Source organism: Rhinatrema bivittatum, chromosome 2, assembly GCF_901001135.1.
Source record: "Rhinatrema bivittatum chromosome 2, aRhiBiv1.1, whole genome shotgun sequence".
Taxonomy (NCBI): domain Eukaryota; kingdom Metazoa; phylum Chordata; class Amphibia; order Gymnophiona; family Rhinatrematidae; genus Rhinatrema; species Rhinatrema bivittatum.
The window spans coordinates 742,175,042-742,192,585 of NC_042616.1; the positions used below are offsets into that span (position 1 = coordinate 742,175,042).

At 40.1% G+C, this 17,544-nt stretch overlaps 1 protein-coding gene across 1 annotated transcript in view; it reads right to left on the minus strand.

Annotated features, from left to right (window-relative positions):
• The window catches only part of CSMD3 (CUB and Sushi multiple domains 3), a 3,551,396-nt gene that overhangs the window by 690,556 nt on the left and 2,843,296 nt on the right, over positions 1 to 17,544 (minus strand). Inside the window, 3 exon segments of the mRNA XM_029591914.1 lie at positions 9,389 to 9,534; positions 13,412 to 13,539; positions 13,542 to 13,591. Of these exon segments, the coding sequence (XP_029447774.1) occupies positions 9,389 to 9,534; positions 13,412 to 13,539; positions 13,542 to 13,591 (324 nt within the window).

Below are 17,544 nucleotides of genomic sequence, written 5' to 3' on the forward strand. Positions count from 1 at the left end.
TCCTTCTTGGTTGCAGTCTGTATCTAATTCCCCTTTTCCTCTTTTTCCCTTGCTGTTGAAGCAGAGAGAAATGATGGAGTTGCATCAACAGCATAAAGGCTTATTGGTTAAGAGGAGTAACTGCCACATCAGCAAGTTACTCCCATGGACTCTTTTCTTCATTCATATCCTATAGCCTTAAGTGATCCACAGTGTTTATCCATGCCCCTTTGAAATAATTTACCTTTCTTATCTTCACCACCTCCTCCAGAAGGGCTTTCCAGTTATCCACGACCCTTTCTGTGTAGAAATATTTCCTGACATTGGTTCTGAGTTGTCGTCCCCGGAGTTTCATTTTGTGACCCCTAGTTCTACTGATTTCTTTCCAACAGAAAAACTTTGTCGATGATTGTGCATCATTCAAACCTTTCAGGTAGCTGAATGTTTGTGTCATATCTCCCCTGCATCTCCTCTTCTCCAGATTATACATATTTAGGACCTTCAACCTCTCCTCAAAAATTATTTGATGGAGACCCACCGCCATTTTGGTCTCCTTTCTCTGGACTACCTCCATCCTGTCTCTGTTCCTTTTGAGATATGGTCTCCAGAACTGAGCACAGTACTCCAGGTGAGGCCTCACCAAAAAAACCTGAACAAGTAGATTATCACCTCCTTTTTCTTTCTGGTTATACCTCTCTCAGTGCAGCCCAGCATTCTTCTGGCTTTTGCTATTGCTTTGTCACGTTGCTTCGCCATGTTCAGATTGCTAGACACTATCACCCCAAAGTCTCTCTCTTATCCATGCACAACAGCCCTTCACCCCCCATCACATACAACTCTTTTGGATTACCACACCCCAGATAAATAACTGTACTTTTTGGCATTGAATCCCAACTGCTGTCCAAGCTTCCTTAAATCATGTCTCATTCTCTCTACTCCTTCTGGCATGTGCACTCTGTTGCAGATCTTAGTATCCTCTGCAAATAGACAAACTTTACTTTCTATCCTTTCTGCAATGTTGCTCACAAAGATATTGAACAGAACTTGTCCCAATACCAATCCTTGTGGAATGCCTCTTAGAACCGTCTTCTCTTCAGAGCAGATTCCATTTACCATCTCACGCTGCCTTCCATCCGTCAACCAGTTTGTAATCCATACTACCACCTTAGCACTCACTCCCAAGTTTCTCATTTTATTCATGAGTCTACTATGTGGGACCATATCAAAAGCTTTACTAAAATCCAAGTAACTCATCCGAGGGTTCTTCCCTGATCCAATTCTCTAGTCACACAATCAAAATATCTATTAGATTCATCTGACAGGACCTTCCCATGGTGAATCCATTCTATCTCAGATTGAGCAATTCACTGGATTGTAGATGGTTCACTATCCTTAAGCAAAGTTTATATTAATTTTCTGACCACTGATGTGAAGCTAACCAGACTGTAGTCTCCAGCCTCCTCTCTGCTTCCACTCTTGTGAAGCAGGACCACCATTGCCTTCTACAATCCCTCAGAACCATACTCGTTTCCAGGGATCTATTGAACAGGTCTCATAGTGGACCCACCAGCACATCTCTGAGCTCCCTGAGTATCCTGGGATGAACTTCATTAGGCCCCATGGCTTTGTCCACTTTCAGTTTTCTTAGCTCTTCCCATACATTCTCTTCTTTAAATGGAGTTTCATCCACTCCACCTGCTTCCACAGTCTTGTTAACTAGCAGCGGTCCTTCTCCAGGGTTTCTTTAGTGAACATCGAACTGAATTATTTGTTTAATAGTTCTGCCATTTCTTTATCTCTCTCCACCTTTCTCTCTCTCTTGGTCACCTTTCAATTTCACTATACCTCTGGACCTTTCTCCTTTCCCTGGTGTACTTGAAGAATGTTTTGTCACCTTGCTTTACATCTTTGGCAATCCTTTCTTCTGCCAGACTTTTTGCTTTCTTGATTACTTTCTTTGCTTCCCTGGGCATCAAAATGGCAGATGAAATTTAATGTGGCTAACAAACATGTGCATTCGTTTATAATGAATTAGGCAATTTCAACGAAATTGCCTAATTCATTGAGGTTTGGGGGGACCTGAACCACGAAACAGATTTTCCACGAGCTTTGGGGAAAATTTGTTTTTCAGATTAGTGCAGGGGGAGGGGCACATTTATTTAAAACAACAAAAAAAAACCACCCTAACCCTTCAATTTTACTTTCTTACACCCCTCACCATCCCGATCCCTCCCTAAGACTAACTAAAAGTCCCTGGTGGTCCAGCAGGGTCCCGAGAGTGATCTCTCCCTCCATGCCATTGGGCTGTCAGGCCTGCTCTGACTCAAAATGGCGCCAATAGCCTTGCCCTTATGATGTCACAGGGGCTACCGGTGCCATTGGTCAGCCCTTGTCACATGGTAGGAGCATGTGACAGAGGCTGACCAATGGCACAGTTAGCCCCTGTGACATCATAAAGGCAGGGCTATCGGCGCAATTTTGAGTCATAGCAGGCCCGACAGCCCGACGGCATGGAGGGAGAGATCGCTCGCGGGACCCCGCTGGACCACCAGGAGCTTTTAGTAAGTCTTGGGGAGGGATTGGGATGGTGTGGGGGGGGGTGTAAGAAAGTAAATGTGAAGTGTTGGTGTGGTTCTTTTTTCCGATTCGCTGTATTTTTTCTGATTCGTGGGGTTTTTTTTAAATTCATTTTTCCAGTTTTGGGTTCGGGTTCCAGTTTCATTTTTTGCAAAAAAAGATCCATGGGAAAAATAATTTTCCCACGAAGCGCCAGAACTGAAACCCGACCCGAGCCAGAAAAATGAAGCTCATCTCTAGTGGATAAGTGCAAGGTGATGCATATAGGGAAAAATAACCCATGCTATAATTACACAATGTTAGGTTCCATATTAGGTGCTACAACCCAAGAAAGAGATCTAGGTGTCATAGAAACATAGAAACATAGAAATGATGGCAGAAGACCAAACTGCCCATCCAGTCTGCCCAGCAAGCTTCACACTTCTTTTTTTTTCTCATACTTATCTGTTTCTCTTGGCTTTTAGTAACCTTTGGTTCTATTTCCCTTCCACCCCCACCATCAATGTAGAGAGCAGTGATGGAGCCGTACCCAAGTGAACCATCAAGCCCGATTAGTCAGGGGGGTAGCAACCGCTGCAATAAGCAAGCTACACCCATACCCATATGTCTACCCAGACTATGCCATTCAGCCCTTATTGGTTATTTTTCTTCTCCCCTGCCGTTGAAGCAGAGAGCTATGCTGGATATGCGTGAAGTATCAGTTTTTCTTCTCCCTTGCCGTTGAAGCAGAGATCTATGCTGGATAAGAGTGAAGTATTAGTTTTACTTCTCCCCTGCTGTTGAAGCAGAGAGCTATGCTGGATATGCATTGAAAGTGAATTATGCATTGAAAGCCACATTAACGATCAACAAATATTGAACAAGCCTAATAATTGGTAATACCTATAGACTATGAACTCACCGTTAATTTTACATATTCTTACCCATCCCTGTTTTTTTTTTTTTGCTTTGTTTTGTTTTGTTTTTTTATAATTTGGAGATGGCAGCCCTCCATCCTTCCGCTCCGTGAAGGTGGAACACCAACCACTGGCCACTGGCCATCAAATTTCACAGAGGCCATAGCAGCCTTGCACTCCCAGACCCACATCACCTTCATTGATAAAATGAACCCTTGTCCACTGCTGACCCTCCCCTCCCTAGCTGAGGAAGAAGTTGTTAAAAATAACTTACCACAGTGTTATAAAAGGTGAATGCAAAAAAGACCATCTAGCTCATTAAGCATGGCCAGTTATACTATCTATACTAAGGGGTGAATTTTAAAAGCATTGATTGCAGTAAAAAACAAATATATATGTGAGTATCTTGGCTGTGCATGAGCAATGCATATTTTTAAAAACTGCAAATTACGTGGAAAACAAATTAGTGGAAACACATTGAAATCGTCAGTTCAGTGTGCTGTGGCAGTCAAAAAAGCAAACAGAATGTTGGGAATTAGAAAGGGAATGGTGAATAAAATGAAAAATGTCATAATGCCTCTGTATCGCTCCATGGTGAGACCGCACCTTGAATACTGTGTACAATTCTGGTCGCTAAATCTCAAAAAAGATATAATTGTGATGGAGAAGGTACAGGGAAGAGCTACCAAAATGATAAGGGGAATGGAACAGCTACCCTATGAGGAAAGACTAAAGAGGTTAGGACTTTTCAGCTTGGAGAAGAGATGGTTGAGGGGGGATATGATAGAGGTGTTTAAAATCATGAGAGGTCTAGAACAGGTAGATGTGAATCGGTTATTTACTCTTTTGGATAATAGAAAGACTAGGGGGCACTCCATGTAGTTAGCATGTGGCACATTTAAAACTAATCGGAGAAAGTTCTTTTTCACTCAACGCACAATTAAACTCTGGAATTTGTTGCCAGAGGATGTGGTTAGTGCAGTTAGTATAGCTGTGTTTAAAAAAGAATTGGATACGTTCTTGGAGGAGAAGTCCATTACCTGCTATTAATTGAGTTGACTCAGAAAATAGCCACTGATATTACTAGAATGGTAACATGGAATAGACTTAGTTTTTGGGTACTTGCCAGGTTCTTATGGCCTGGATTGGCCACTGATGGAAACAGGATGCTGGGCTTGATGGACCCTTGGTCTAACCCAGTATGGCATGTTCTTATGTTCTTAAGTTTTACCAGGTATTTTTTCCTGTGTTCCTCTTTTTGGGATGCTTTATAATTTTTAAATGCTGCTTTTTATGTTTTTATTATTTCAGCCACCGCCTTTGAGAACCAGATCGGTTTCTTATTTCTCTTAATTTTGTTTACTTTTCTAACATATAGATTTGTTTCTTTTATGATTACTCCCTTTACTTTGGTCCACTGTTGTTCCACCTCTCCCATTTTCTCCCAGTCTTCTAGTTCTATCTCCAGATATGTCCCCATTTTGACAAAGTCTGTGTTTTTGAAAGTCAAAACTCGGGTCTTTGTGTGACTTCTCCATACTCTGTTTGCAATGACAAACCATTAGGGATGTGCATTCAGTTTTGACGAATTAGGAAATTTGTACGATATTTCCTAATTCATCATGTATCGGTAAACCGAAAAACTGATTGCATTTTCTCCAAATTTGCTGAAAAATACATGGGAATAATGTTAGGGAATGGAACAGCCCCATAAGAATAATAAACAACAGAACAAGTTTAGCTAGGAAATCTAAAAAAGAATAAAAATACAACAAACCTAAAAACAGCAATACATAGCAAAGCATCAACTGCAATAACCCAGTGACCATAGACATAAACTAGTCTGACAGGTATCCAAATCTTAACCCCTAGGAAATAATGGGGTACATATTCAAAAGCCATTTAGATGAATAACACAAAAATTATCCTTCTAAATGACAAACTAGGAATATTCATTCATTTACCTGGCTAAACTATAGCCAGATAACTATTTAAATTTCAGGAACATTCTGAGAAGAGTTAGCTGGTTACCTTAGTCGAATATCGCATATATCCGGCAACATTATCTGGATAACTTTAGACCTGCTTTCAAGCAGATCTAAAGTTAGTTGGCCTTGCTACTTATCTGGATAGTTTTAAAGATATGCAAGTAAGTAGCACTGTTGCCTGATTTCATCCTACCCCCATCATCAAATTTCACAGAGGCCATAGCAGCCTTGAACTCCCAGACCCACATCACCTACATTGATAAAATGAACCCTTGTCCACTGCTGACCCTTCCTTCCCTAGCTGAGGAAGAAGGTGTTAAAAATAACTTACCACAGTGTTATAACAGGTGAATGTAAAAAAGACCATCTAGCTCATTAAGCATGGCCAGTTATACTATCTATACTAAGGGGTGAATTTTAAAAGCATTGATTGCAGTAAAAAACAAATATATATGTGAGTATCTTGGCTGTGCATGAGCAATGCATATTTTTAAAAACTGCAAATTACATACATATGTACACATGCTTTGTTGTGAATAAGCTGTTTTAGTGGACCCTTGGGCTGACCTGCAAGAGACTGGGATAAGGTGTTCTAATGTCCCTCGAAATGAGCAGGTCGGGAGGCGGATGTCAGGCAGGCTGTGGACAGTAGTCTTCACCCTGGAAGCTGGAGCTCCCCCAGGAGGAGCCCCTAGGAGCCCAGCTGCTGGGACTTAGGCAAGTAGTAGAACTGGAACAGGGACAAGCAGGCTGAAGACCTAAGACCAAGCAGGGACTGTGGCAAGACTCGGAACTGGAACCTGGCAGGAACTGTAGCGGAGGCCAGAGCCCCCCCGGGAGGAGCCCGTAGGGGCCCGGCCACTGTAGCAAGCAGGCAGGCTCTGTAGCAGGCAGGCAGGCTCTCTGTAGCAGGCAAGCGAGTTCTGTAGCGAGCAGGCAGGCTCTGTACCAGGCAAGCAGGCAAACACTGAGCACACCTCGGGGCCTGGAGCAACTAGGGACCAAGGAGGAACCCGATTGCAAGGCCCCGAGAAGCAGCAGACGCCGGGGTTAAATGTCCCGCGGCGACTGACGTTACCGCGGTGGGAAGCGGCCTACTTCAGTGCCCCTCCTCCACGCGCAGGCACACCTAGAGGAAGGGCGTCCTGGAGGGGAGCTCCATGACGCCAAAATCTTCGCCGCCGGGACCGGGGGCGTGCAGGTAAGGTCCCGGTCGTGACCAGGACCGTAACATGCTTGAACAAAAAAAAAAAAATGTCCAGGGGTGGAGTTGGGGCAAGGCATGGGCATTCCAGGCAGGGTCAATAGTTATGGGCATAAATCCATAATTTAAAACTGGTGGCCACAGCGCACGGCGGACTATTAGCCGCACATATTTACTTCTTCTCCTCATGAGGTGTAAGTCTTCATAAAACTCTGTTTAGGCCTAAATCGACTGGATGAGGGTTCTGGGTCAACTGGGGGGAGTGCATGCTGAAGAACCAGAGGAGTCTGGATGACCTGAAGATGGACTAGGAAAACTGGTGGACTAATTGGTTAAATTGGGAATGGTCTTCACATAAGCGTGTTTTAAAATCTGCTTCCATGCCTATGTTGAAGCCGACAAAGTCCCAAGGAAGATGCACAAAATATGTTTGTTCGAGTAACCAGTTAAAATTAGGAGGACACGTACACAGCCATAGGTGCATGCATGGGCACCCGCGTGCTCATTTTCAAGTTACCGAAAGAGATCACATGCGGGCTTCTTCTTCTCTAGGATAAATCTTGTGTTCTTTTGTCCTCTATCACAGGGCTGGCCTTAGATAATGGCACCCAAAGGTAGATGGCTTAGGGCAATGGATCCAAGCTTTACCTTCCCCTTGGAAAGCAGAGCACAACAGTGGAGTCACAATTTGTGGACACCTTCAGAATTTGGCACCCAGGGCATGTGCCCATGTTAGCTATGCCTAAATCCACCCCTGCTCTATCGTATTAGGTAGAAAACATACACAATCCCAACTCCAGCTCCCACTTTTCCCCTGTTTAGCCACATAGCTAAGAATCTGAATAGCTAGTAATACTATAGGGGCAATTGCCAAACATCCAGCCCCCTAGGTCCAGGCCCCCGTGTAGCCTGCCCAGCAGAGCCAGTTAAATGAGTATCTGCATTCCCTCTGGAACATCTAGCTATTGAAAAGCTTTCAGCCTGCCAGTCAGGCCCAGATACTAATATGATTCTAATATCACAATATGACCTAAGTAGCTACCTTTAATAGTGAGCCTTTCAAGTTCCATGCTTAGTCTTCCAGACAAACCCTGAGTGCCTCCATTTTTGCTAAGACTTCTTACTCTTATAGAACTTTCAACCTGTCCGGCAGTCCCAGTTAATAAGGGGCCAATGCTATATTAAATGCGGAAAGCAGGTGCTGACTTTTCAGCGCCCACTTTCTTAACGTGTGTGACCTTAGCACCTCCTTGCTAACGCGACCCCGCCACAGCTGCCGGTTACGAAAACCGATGCTGGTAAACTCGGCATCGGTTTTCATAACCAGCCGTCTGCCAGTAATGAAAACGCACGCCGATAAACTCGGGTGAGTTTACCGGCATCGGTCTTCATAACTCGGCGGTCTGCCAAGGTATTTTTTTTTCTTATTATTATTGTTGTAATATTTATACAACATGTTGCAAAATTTATGAAGAAGGGCTATTGTGACTGACAGGATTTTCAAACAATTACTTTTCAATTTCAACAGCTAGCATGGGTGTTAAATAAAAAATATGGACTCAAGTTTTCTGCTTTTCTGTACTTCTTTTACATGCACTCAGCTATTAATGCCTGCTCCAGGCAGGCATTAATATCTGAGAGCTAAATGTGCAACTGAGACGCACACTTTTTTTTTTTTAATGAGGAGTGAATGAGTAATAGCCTCATTCACATGCATTTGCATGTGATGAGCACTATCGCATTCACTCTGCGTCGGACACGTGTTAAATAGGCCCTAATCCCTCTATTGCATTAAGGGGTGGATTAGTGCCTATTTAATCCGCGTTCGAATGTGAGTTATACAGTGCGCTCGGCTGAGTGCACTGTATTGCATTGGCCCCTAAGTTTTTCAGCCATTCCTGCCTGCAAGGTAAACTTGGCATGTGGTGGCCTCTTTTTCTGCTAGAACCTCTAACGTTTCATATTAAACACTGTCTTTCATTCCTGTAGCCCCATCCCTCCTTGTTGAATCAAGCAATTCCAGCAACAAGTGAAACACCCAGGTGCTGTACTTATTTGCAAATGGGGGTTTAATTAGAACAGAAGTCTGTTCTAATTGAGCTGAAACGACAAAAAATGAAACCCTTTCTCCATGTTACTGAATTGTCCTGTTGCATTGACTGCTGACTTGTACCTTTGTGGTTTCAAATGGTTTGACAGATGTATTTAAACTATATGAGACTGAGTTTTGTTTTCCCCAGCAGTTTACAACAGTAAACAGCTGGTTTTCTGTATACAAATTGTGAAATTATTTCACAAGTAAAACAGCATCTGACATTGATTAACAGCATCCCCCTTCAATTTCATACACAATGCCAATTACTGGGAAGGAAAAGTATCTTGTCAGCAAGAGAGTATTAGGAACCTGTATATACAGACTATTTTCCAAAAGATGTCTCTTTTTTCTGTAGGTGGCAAAATTATTTTGAAAGCAGATCTCATGCTAGGCAGATAATAGGGGAAGGCAGTGAGAGAGAAATGAGAGAACTAGTCATATATTTCCACACAGCAGAAAAATTATTTATGTTTCATTAGAAAATAACTTTAAGAACATGTACACAAAATTTCAGACAGATGAATATATAAAACAAACTGTTTTACATTAGATAGATATTGGGAGTAATAATTTTATTAAAAAAAATGACCTAAAGATAGTATTATTTAGCATACATTATGGATATGCTAAGTAATTTAAAAGTACTAACCGTGGTAACTGAGAACAAAGAAGCCACTTGTTGTGAAGTCACTGTGGAACTTAATTAGAATCTGGTTTGAAGTGCTATAAACAGACTCCAGGGCAGTGTTGCCACTAAATTGTCCAATTTGTGGAGAGCTTTGGTCAGGCCCATCCCTAGGGAAAATAAAAATTACCAAACACAATTAAGAAAGAGAAAAAAAAATCATCATTATCTGCATACAAATGTATTACATATCCAGTACAAATTAATTATATATTCAGCATTAAGTTTGCTTTGGAGGGGTTGATTTTACATAGGCACATATTTTGTAAAATGTCCTTTAAAATGAATGTCTTGTTTACTGTGTGTGGATAAGGATCAGTGACAAACTTTCTATGAATATGCCTGGTTATACCAAAAGAACATATCGTATGTACCTTTTTTTTTTTTCTTAATGAAAAGAAAGATCAAACGGGGCACAGGAACAAAGTGGAGATGATATGCTCAAGAGCTAGAAAGAGGTAAAATAATTGTCACTTCAGGGGTGATGCTAAGAAAAGACTTCTTTCAGTGTACAGCCAGCAAAAGGATCTCCAATTACCTGTTCTATAGACATGGGGAGATGTTTTTGCAGCCAAAGAAAAAGAAGTAAGCAGAAAACTAAGAAACTGAATAAGAAAGAAAGAAAGAATATATTGGGCATTTGAGATTCAGATCAAGACCTTCAAATATGCATAATTATGATTTACAGTATGTGCAGTATTAACAAAGGTTAACAGTTAATTATACTGAGAATTCCTAGGGTTATTATGTTCAGGCATCACACACTGTTAGCACTCGAAGGTTCTGATCTAAATCGCTTCTGCTAGTTTAATCCTGGAATTTGTCTGAATAAAAACACAAAATTGTACAGAAGTGAGCCAAACTGTGCAATGCTTTTCTGATGAGAATAAATGCTTCAGGCCACCAACCTCATTTTACTGGGAAACAAAGCCCAACTCTAATAAAAAAAAAAAATCTATGCCTGTACCCTTTATATAACACTTACCCTCACTTTTCCCTAGTTTGGAAATTGTTAAAGAAAACTAATAGGCATTTAGCTTATGGGCCATTTGCAAAGTCATATTAAGAATGCAATAACATTCCAGGCATGGACATAAAGTTTTGTTTTGTTTTTTTAATTTGATTAATTTGACACAATCATAATTGGCTCCCTGCTGCATAAAATGTCATACTGTCACAATCTAACTATGGAAACAATATCTTCTTGGTATCGTAGATGAGTTGATGTCTATACAATTATTATTTGTATTAAATGGCATTTATCATTGCTCAATTATTTTAACAAGTCTATTTTGGTCAATAAAACGTGATGCAGCGAGGAGAACAATATTGACTACAAGTCTAAAAACGTATTATCTGTTGCCTTGTTATGGTAATGCTAATTTCTAAACATGAATGCTTATTTATGTTGATGTTTATGAAATATAAAGGATGTTTTATCCTATGGAGTTCTGCTGTGGTGATGGTATCCAAATAAAAAAACAATAAATCACTTAACCAAGGGATCAGGACCGTAATTCACAGTATGCTTATTGGGGCGGTAACTTTCAAACAGCCATGCGGGTAAACATGTATACGCATATGCCCACTGGCACGCAGAGACGCAGCCATTTTATAACATACGCACATGTATGCACATATGTTATAAAACTGGCTATATATGCATACATGTGCACTCAATTTTCTATGGATGCGTGCATGTGCATGCAAATACTGGTTCTACCATGTAATTAGGGGGATATTTTTAGATAAGCGTGCTGACGCAATAGCCCTTTTTCCCAGTTCGCTTCCAGTTCACCCAGTTAGCAGATTGGATTTCATCCCCCTCTATTATTTATCCTCCCATTTAACCCCGACCCTCAAAACCCAACCGACTTGCCTAGTTTTTTCATTTTAAAACTTAAACGCCGTCCAAAGCACAAGTAAGTTTACGCAGTAGAGGACCCCGGCACACGCTTGTGTGCATAAATACTGAAGCGAGCATTTCAAAGTAACTTCCTGAAATGCCTATGTCCCTCCCATGATCTGCCCAGACCATGCCCATGCCCCGCCCCTTTTTTAAGTTTTTGATTTGTGCGCATACTCGCACGCTTTTAAAAATCTGTGCGACTTGCACCGGCTCGAGACATACACGTATCTACCAGCTTTTGCATGCATAGGTCTTATAAAATTGACCCTATAGCCTCTATTAAATAAAAAGATAGTCAGATAAACAGATAAATAAAAAGAGAGAGATAGATATCATTGACTGTTTAAGCAGGCTTCAAAGTTCATAAGGTTTGAGTCAGTCAACTGAATTGTTTAATTAAAGGGCTCAACACCCTTGAAAAAGGAGCTCTCATATTGTCTGTTCTTAACAGATTGCTTGTTACTGTAGAACTGGCCAACTGGTCAAGATTTCCACCCATTTTAATTCCACTTTTTGCAAGGAAATTGGGCATTTGTTATTTTTTTTAAATTTTGGCATAAAATTAAATATGTATTTTTTGGTGATAAATATGTATATCTTTTCTGAAATGTATTGTATATTTAACTCACACCTTTTGCATTGGTAGACTAAGGTGATTTACAATCAGGCATTTCCCTTCTCCAGAGGGCTTATAATCCAAGGCAGGGGTTGCCAACTCTGGTCCATGAGAGTCACAACAGGCCAGGTTTTCAGGTTACACATAATAAATATGCATGAGATAGATTTGTATACAGTGTAGGCAGTGTATGCAAATCTGCCTCATGCATATTCATTCTGGATATCCTGAAAATCTGACCTGTTTGTGGCTTTCAAGAACTTGAGTTGATCACCCCTGATCTAAGGGGAAGATTTACTAAGCAGTGGGGTTTTTTCACAACAGAAAAAAATCTAAATAGGTAGATAAACTGAAAAAAATCAATATATTTCATCTGCATTGCCGGATAATTGTTGTGCAACTTGAACTGGGCCATGAGGATGGAGTCAGAAATCAAACTCAACTAAGTAGGTAAATAATTCCTTAAGTTTATACCTGAGGCAATGGAGGGTGACAATACTTGTCCACAGTCACAAGGGGGCATCAGCAGGATTCAAAGCCTGGCTTTCTTGGTTTTTAGCTTACTGTTCTAACCATGAGGCTACACACATTGGGGTAGATTTAATAACATGCGCGCGCGGCCTACATGTCCGAAATCGGAGCGGCCAGTGACTTCCCTTCCCCCTAGCCTGACCTTCCCACCCCTTTCCCTAACATTCCCCCCCCCCCAGCCCTACTCTAACCCCCCCCAAAAGTTTTATCCTACCTTTTGCGCAATGGCCGGCTGCTGGCAAGCGATCCCTCGACACAGCAGCAATGGCCGGTGTGTTGCAAGCCTCTTTCCCCACCCACGCCCCTCCCCCAGACTGACTCGCCCTGCCACGCCCCCGCCCCTTTTGTAAAGCCCCGGGACTTACATGCGTCCCGAGGCTTTACGCTCGCCACCAGGCCTTTTTAAAATAGGCCTTGCGCGCGTAACCTTTTGAAAATCTGGCCCATTATGAATTGTTATAGATTTAAGGAATGACTGTGGTTGACATTTTTTTTTTTTTTAAATATATGGGGGGCATGAAATAAATCCAAACTAACAGTCAAATCTTTGCTCTCCAACCACATATAGGAATAAACAACTTTATTGGCTTGCTTTCTTTAGTGCTAATGGGTCTGATTTATTAATGACCTGCTCTCACAGACACAAATGGAGAAAAATGTTTACTAATATGGACAGCATATTAAAGTAACAATCTTTGCATGTTTAAGTTCTTAGCGAAGTTTATTGTTGTAATATTTATACAACATGTTGCAAAATTTATGAAGAAGGGCTATTGTGACTGACAGGATCTTCAAACAATTACTTTTCAATTTCAACAGCTAGCATGGGTGTTAAATAAAAAATATGGACTCCAGTTTTTGGTTTTCATCTGTACATTCTTTATGGCCTCATTACTAGTATAATAAATTACCCATGATAGCGCTTACTTACCAGACAGTAATGAAGTCATATATTGGTTCTGTTTGGAGGACAGTAAAATTGATGTAGATTCCATTCCCAGGAGGTACTCTCTAACAAACCAAGGCAGTCTTGACAGTTGGGTACTCATCGGGGTACCCACAGGAGAGTAAATGGTGCCATTCATTGCTGTTATATTTCCTCCACAGAGAGCTACAAAATTCAACAGTAAACTTTAAGTGCAAGCAAGAGCCATAATACTTCTGGTGTTCTTGTTAGTTAGGTGAAATATGTTTTGTGAATACATTGTGTCGTGTGCATTTGAGATTTGCTGTTCAAAGTTAGAGACCTGAACTTGGAGACTGTTGAGGGTTATTGAATATTTGATCAAAGATCTAAATTACAGGCCAAGAAAATAAGGAGTACAAATGACAGAAAGTATCAAGGATCCCTAAAGAATGTGACAAAATAAAGGAATTCAAAGATGAAATATATTTTCCTAGGGCAACATGAGTGACAGTTTACCATTTATCCGGAGTCGTCAAAAGTAACTGAGGAGGGTAAAACCTTTGGAAAATTCCCCCTATCCTAATACCATCCTTTTGATGCCTTGCGATGCTGAAGGGTCATCACAGAGCTGTGGACTGCATGCCTTCTTACGTGCTAAAAGGTTTGGTTTTCTCTTATAGGGGAGAGCAGACCTCAAAATGTTGCTTTGTTTCATTTTATTGAGGGGTGGGGAAGGTTCCCATACAAGTTTGCTTTCATTGGAACCTTTGTTTTCATTTTGTTTCAGCAAGTAATGCATACCAAAATCTAAAGAAAGCATGGAATTCTGTGATTTTTTGATGTCTTTTCATTTAAAAAAACTGCTGGTCCATGTAATTTCAAATAAAACTCCATAGGGTTTGCAACACTATGGATGTCTAATAGCACTTCAGAAATGATAAAAAAAAAAAAAATAATAATAATAATAAGTCGTACCAATAGTAAAGCATTTCCAAGCATGGAATGAAAATGTACTAAATTAATTTTAACTGATCCAATATTTGTATGCTTGAAAGAAGTTTTTAAACTTCATATTTAAAAGAGAGAGTATTTTTTTGCAAACTCACTTCAAGAATACAGACAATAATCTCAGAGAACTGCAGCTGCTTAAGAAATAGGAGACCCATGAGTATAGCTCAGAAACTAAGTTATGATGTAGAGTACTTGTGTCAAAATTTATTACCTGTGTCTAGGGATTCTCTCCCTCCTGCTACCTTTCCTCAAGATCCTCTCTGCCCTTTTCCACTTTACCCTTAACCCCCTTGGAAAGTATACTTCTGCTAATAATTGCTTTGGGGGTCATATATGATTTTTCCTGTCTCTGTCTACTATTGATTAAATAAAAGCAAGTGCTTTTTTCTTTTACTAGCATCTTTTATTTTGTTGTGAGAAGGAATATTACATTACTATAATTTTTTTTTGCCTTATTTATTTTGCCACCACTAATATTTTTAATATCCCGTCTGGTATGGACAAGACAGCTGCTCTCCCTTTTTTTGTTTCATATACATTAGGTCCCCCCCCATACTTCCTTCTTTTCCACAAATGGTGGTGGGGGTGGGGGTGGGGAGGGATTGGAGGGGGGGTAAGATAATCACTCAGATCAAGTAGAATTACCTAATCCATATTTGTTATCACTTCTTTCTTTCTTTCTTTTTCACTCACTTAGAGATGAAAACCTTACAAGCAGCACACTTTGTCCATTTTGAATTGGAAAATATCAGTCTCAGCACTTTCTGCTAACTAAAACCAGGATTGGAATTCATATCTTTGTAAGAAAGGCACCAGAAGTCATTAGTGTTTCCTGTATTACTTACAATCTTAAATCCTGTCACACTCTTTTAAGTGATGACTTATTTGTACTTGTTTATCAGCCAAACATACTGGGTTATTTATCATTTCATGTTAGGGCCTTCACGCTAGCATTAAGGCCCTAATGCATGCATTAAATAGCTCAACACATACTAATATTCAAATATCACATTAGTTATGCAAGTGGAAGGAGTTTTGGCAGAGTTAATGGTAATGAGCAGATCCTAAAGTCAAATACGAAAGGGTAACTTACACCAATATGAGTTTTAACACTGGAGATAACTACACCTTTTTTCTGTATGTTGTCCCCTTGTTAGCTGTGAGTAACTGACCAAAACATTTTTTAGTGCACATTCCGGTTCGGGCACAACAGATAGGCCAATCTTTAAATTTACTATTTATATCACTGTAAGAGTGTGCACTTTTAATTCAGGGTGAATTTTAGGGGTTTGGGTAGGTTTGGGGGCCAGTTGTACATACACTAACAGCAAAGTTGACATCACTGAAGATTTTCTGTCATTTGGAGCGTTGAAAGTAAAAGAGGAGTTGATTTGCACAATGTATTCTCTGTCTAGCTTGATTGAAGCTAGATAGAGAGTGCATCAAGTTAGGTAGAGAGTACATTGTATAAATCAATTCCTCTTTTATCTTTCATCGCTCCAAATGACAGAAAATCTTCAGTGATGTCAACTTTGCTGTTTGTACCTCTATTTATATAAAACTGCACCCCCCCCCCCCCAAACCAGTGGTATAAATAGCAGATTTACATATTGACCTCTCACTCGTGCTCTCTCTCTTTTTTTCTCTCTTGTGCCCGAAACGGCATGTGCAATAAAAACACGCCCTCTTTTTTTTTATTGCAGGTGCTATTTCTGTTATATTTATAGCAATTTGATGAATCTAGGTCATAAGTTGAATGGAATTAGAAAGCAATAACTATATGTCAATAATATAAATTATTTATGTGAAAAATGGTTCCTGAAATACTGGGGCCTAAGCAATAAACTGTAGCATGCACATTGAGGCATGCTACAGTTTATTGCACATAAGAATGGTGATCTATACCTGAAGGTCTTACTAAGCATGTTAATTAAAGAAATCCAAAAACACATTAGCAAGGGCATACACAGATTTACATATATGTCCATACAAATGAAGAAATCTCATGAGGTGTTCCCACATTCCTTGCTAATGAACACTATTGATAGGGTAATTTCCAAGGCCATTTTCATGGATAAAACAGTGATTTACCTGCAAAAGGTTTCTCCCATTGCAGAGGCAAACTTAAGAATAACTTTACCTGCAGTGAAAAGAACTCATTTCTGGGGGAAGGGTTGGGGAAGGACTTGCACTTACATTCTTACTTTTTAATTTTCGAAAAGAGACACATTTTTTCTCAGAAAACTTTCCACACAAATTAGCAGGTATAAATGTGTGGGAGTAATTTTCCTGAGGCAGTTTTCAAAGCGAAAGCATGGATGAACTTTTACTTTGATAATGAATGCAAAGTCTGCAAATAATAAGTATCTGGAGGATTTGCAATTATTCAGGTCAGAATTGTCCCATTAATACCTACCTCAGGCTGGTGTTGATTTACTAACATGAGGCTTTTTCTTACCAAGGGCAAGCTACATAGCATGATTATGTTCAAACAAACATGCTGTTGAGAGGATTCATTTAACGGGAAACAGTGAGTGTGAAAAATGAAGGCTTTGAACAGGAGATGACCCAGTCTAGCCATATCTAAAGGACATTCAACCACCGTTCTCTTTGCCAAGACACAGCTAACACATTTGTTTTTCACAGATTCTTACACTCTATACAAATAGGTTTTCTCAAACAAAATAGTAACACATCATGGAGGCTCCTAACGCATTGTCCTGCACCTCACAATGTACAAGGTTCAGACAAGATTCCAATGATCAATGTTACCATTGCTGTTGTTAGTCTGGTCAATGAACACTTTTAGAATTTATTTATTTAAATGCATTTATTTATATATTCTGCTCTACTCAGAAAGGATTATACTTTTTAAAATAAAACAATCATCAAACAAACAATCAATACTGAATAAAATCAGAGACAGAATGTGACTGGACTACATTTATCTAAGCAGGCAACGGACTTGAGCAAAATAGAAAGCTTCAAGCTGCTTTCTGAAAAACTCCTAGTAAAAAAAAACACTCCAAAATGGCTAATGGGACAACAGCCCATAAGGTAGAACCTGAGATAAAGAACACTCACTGCCAAATTATTTACAAGTGAACTTCTCTGAAAGAATGCAGGTAGGACAGCATGGATTCAAA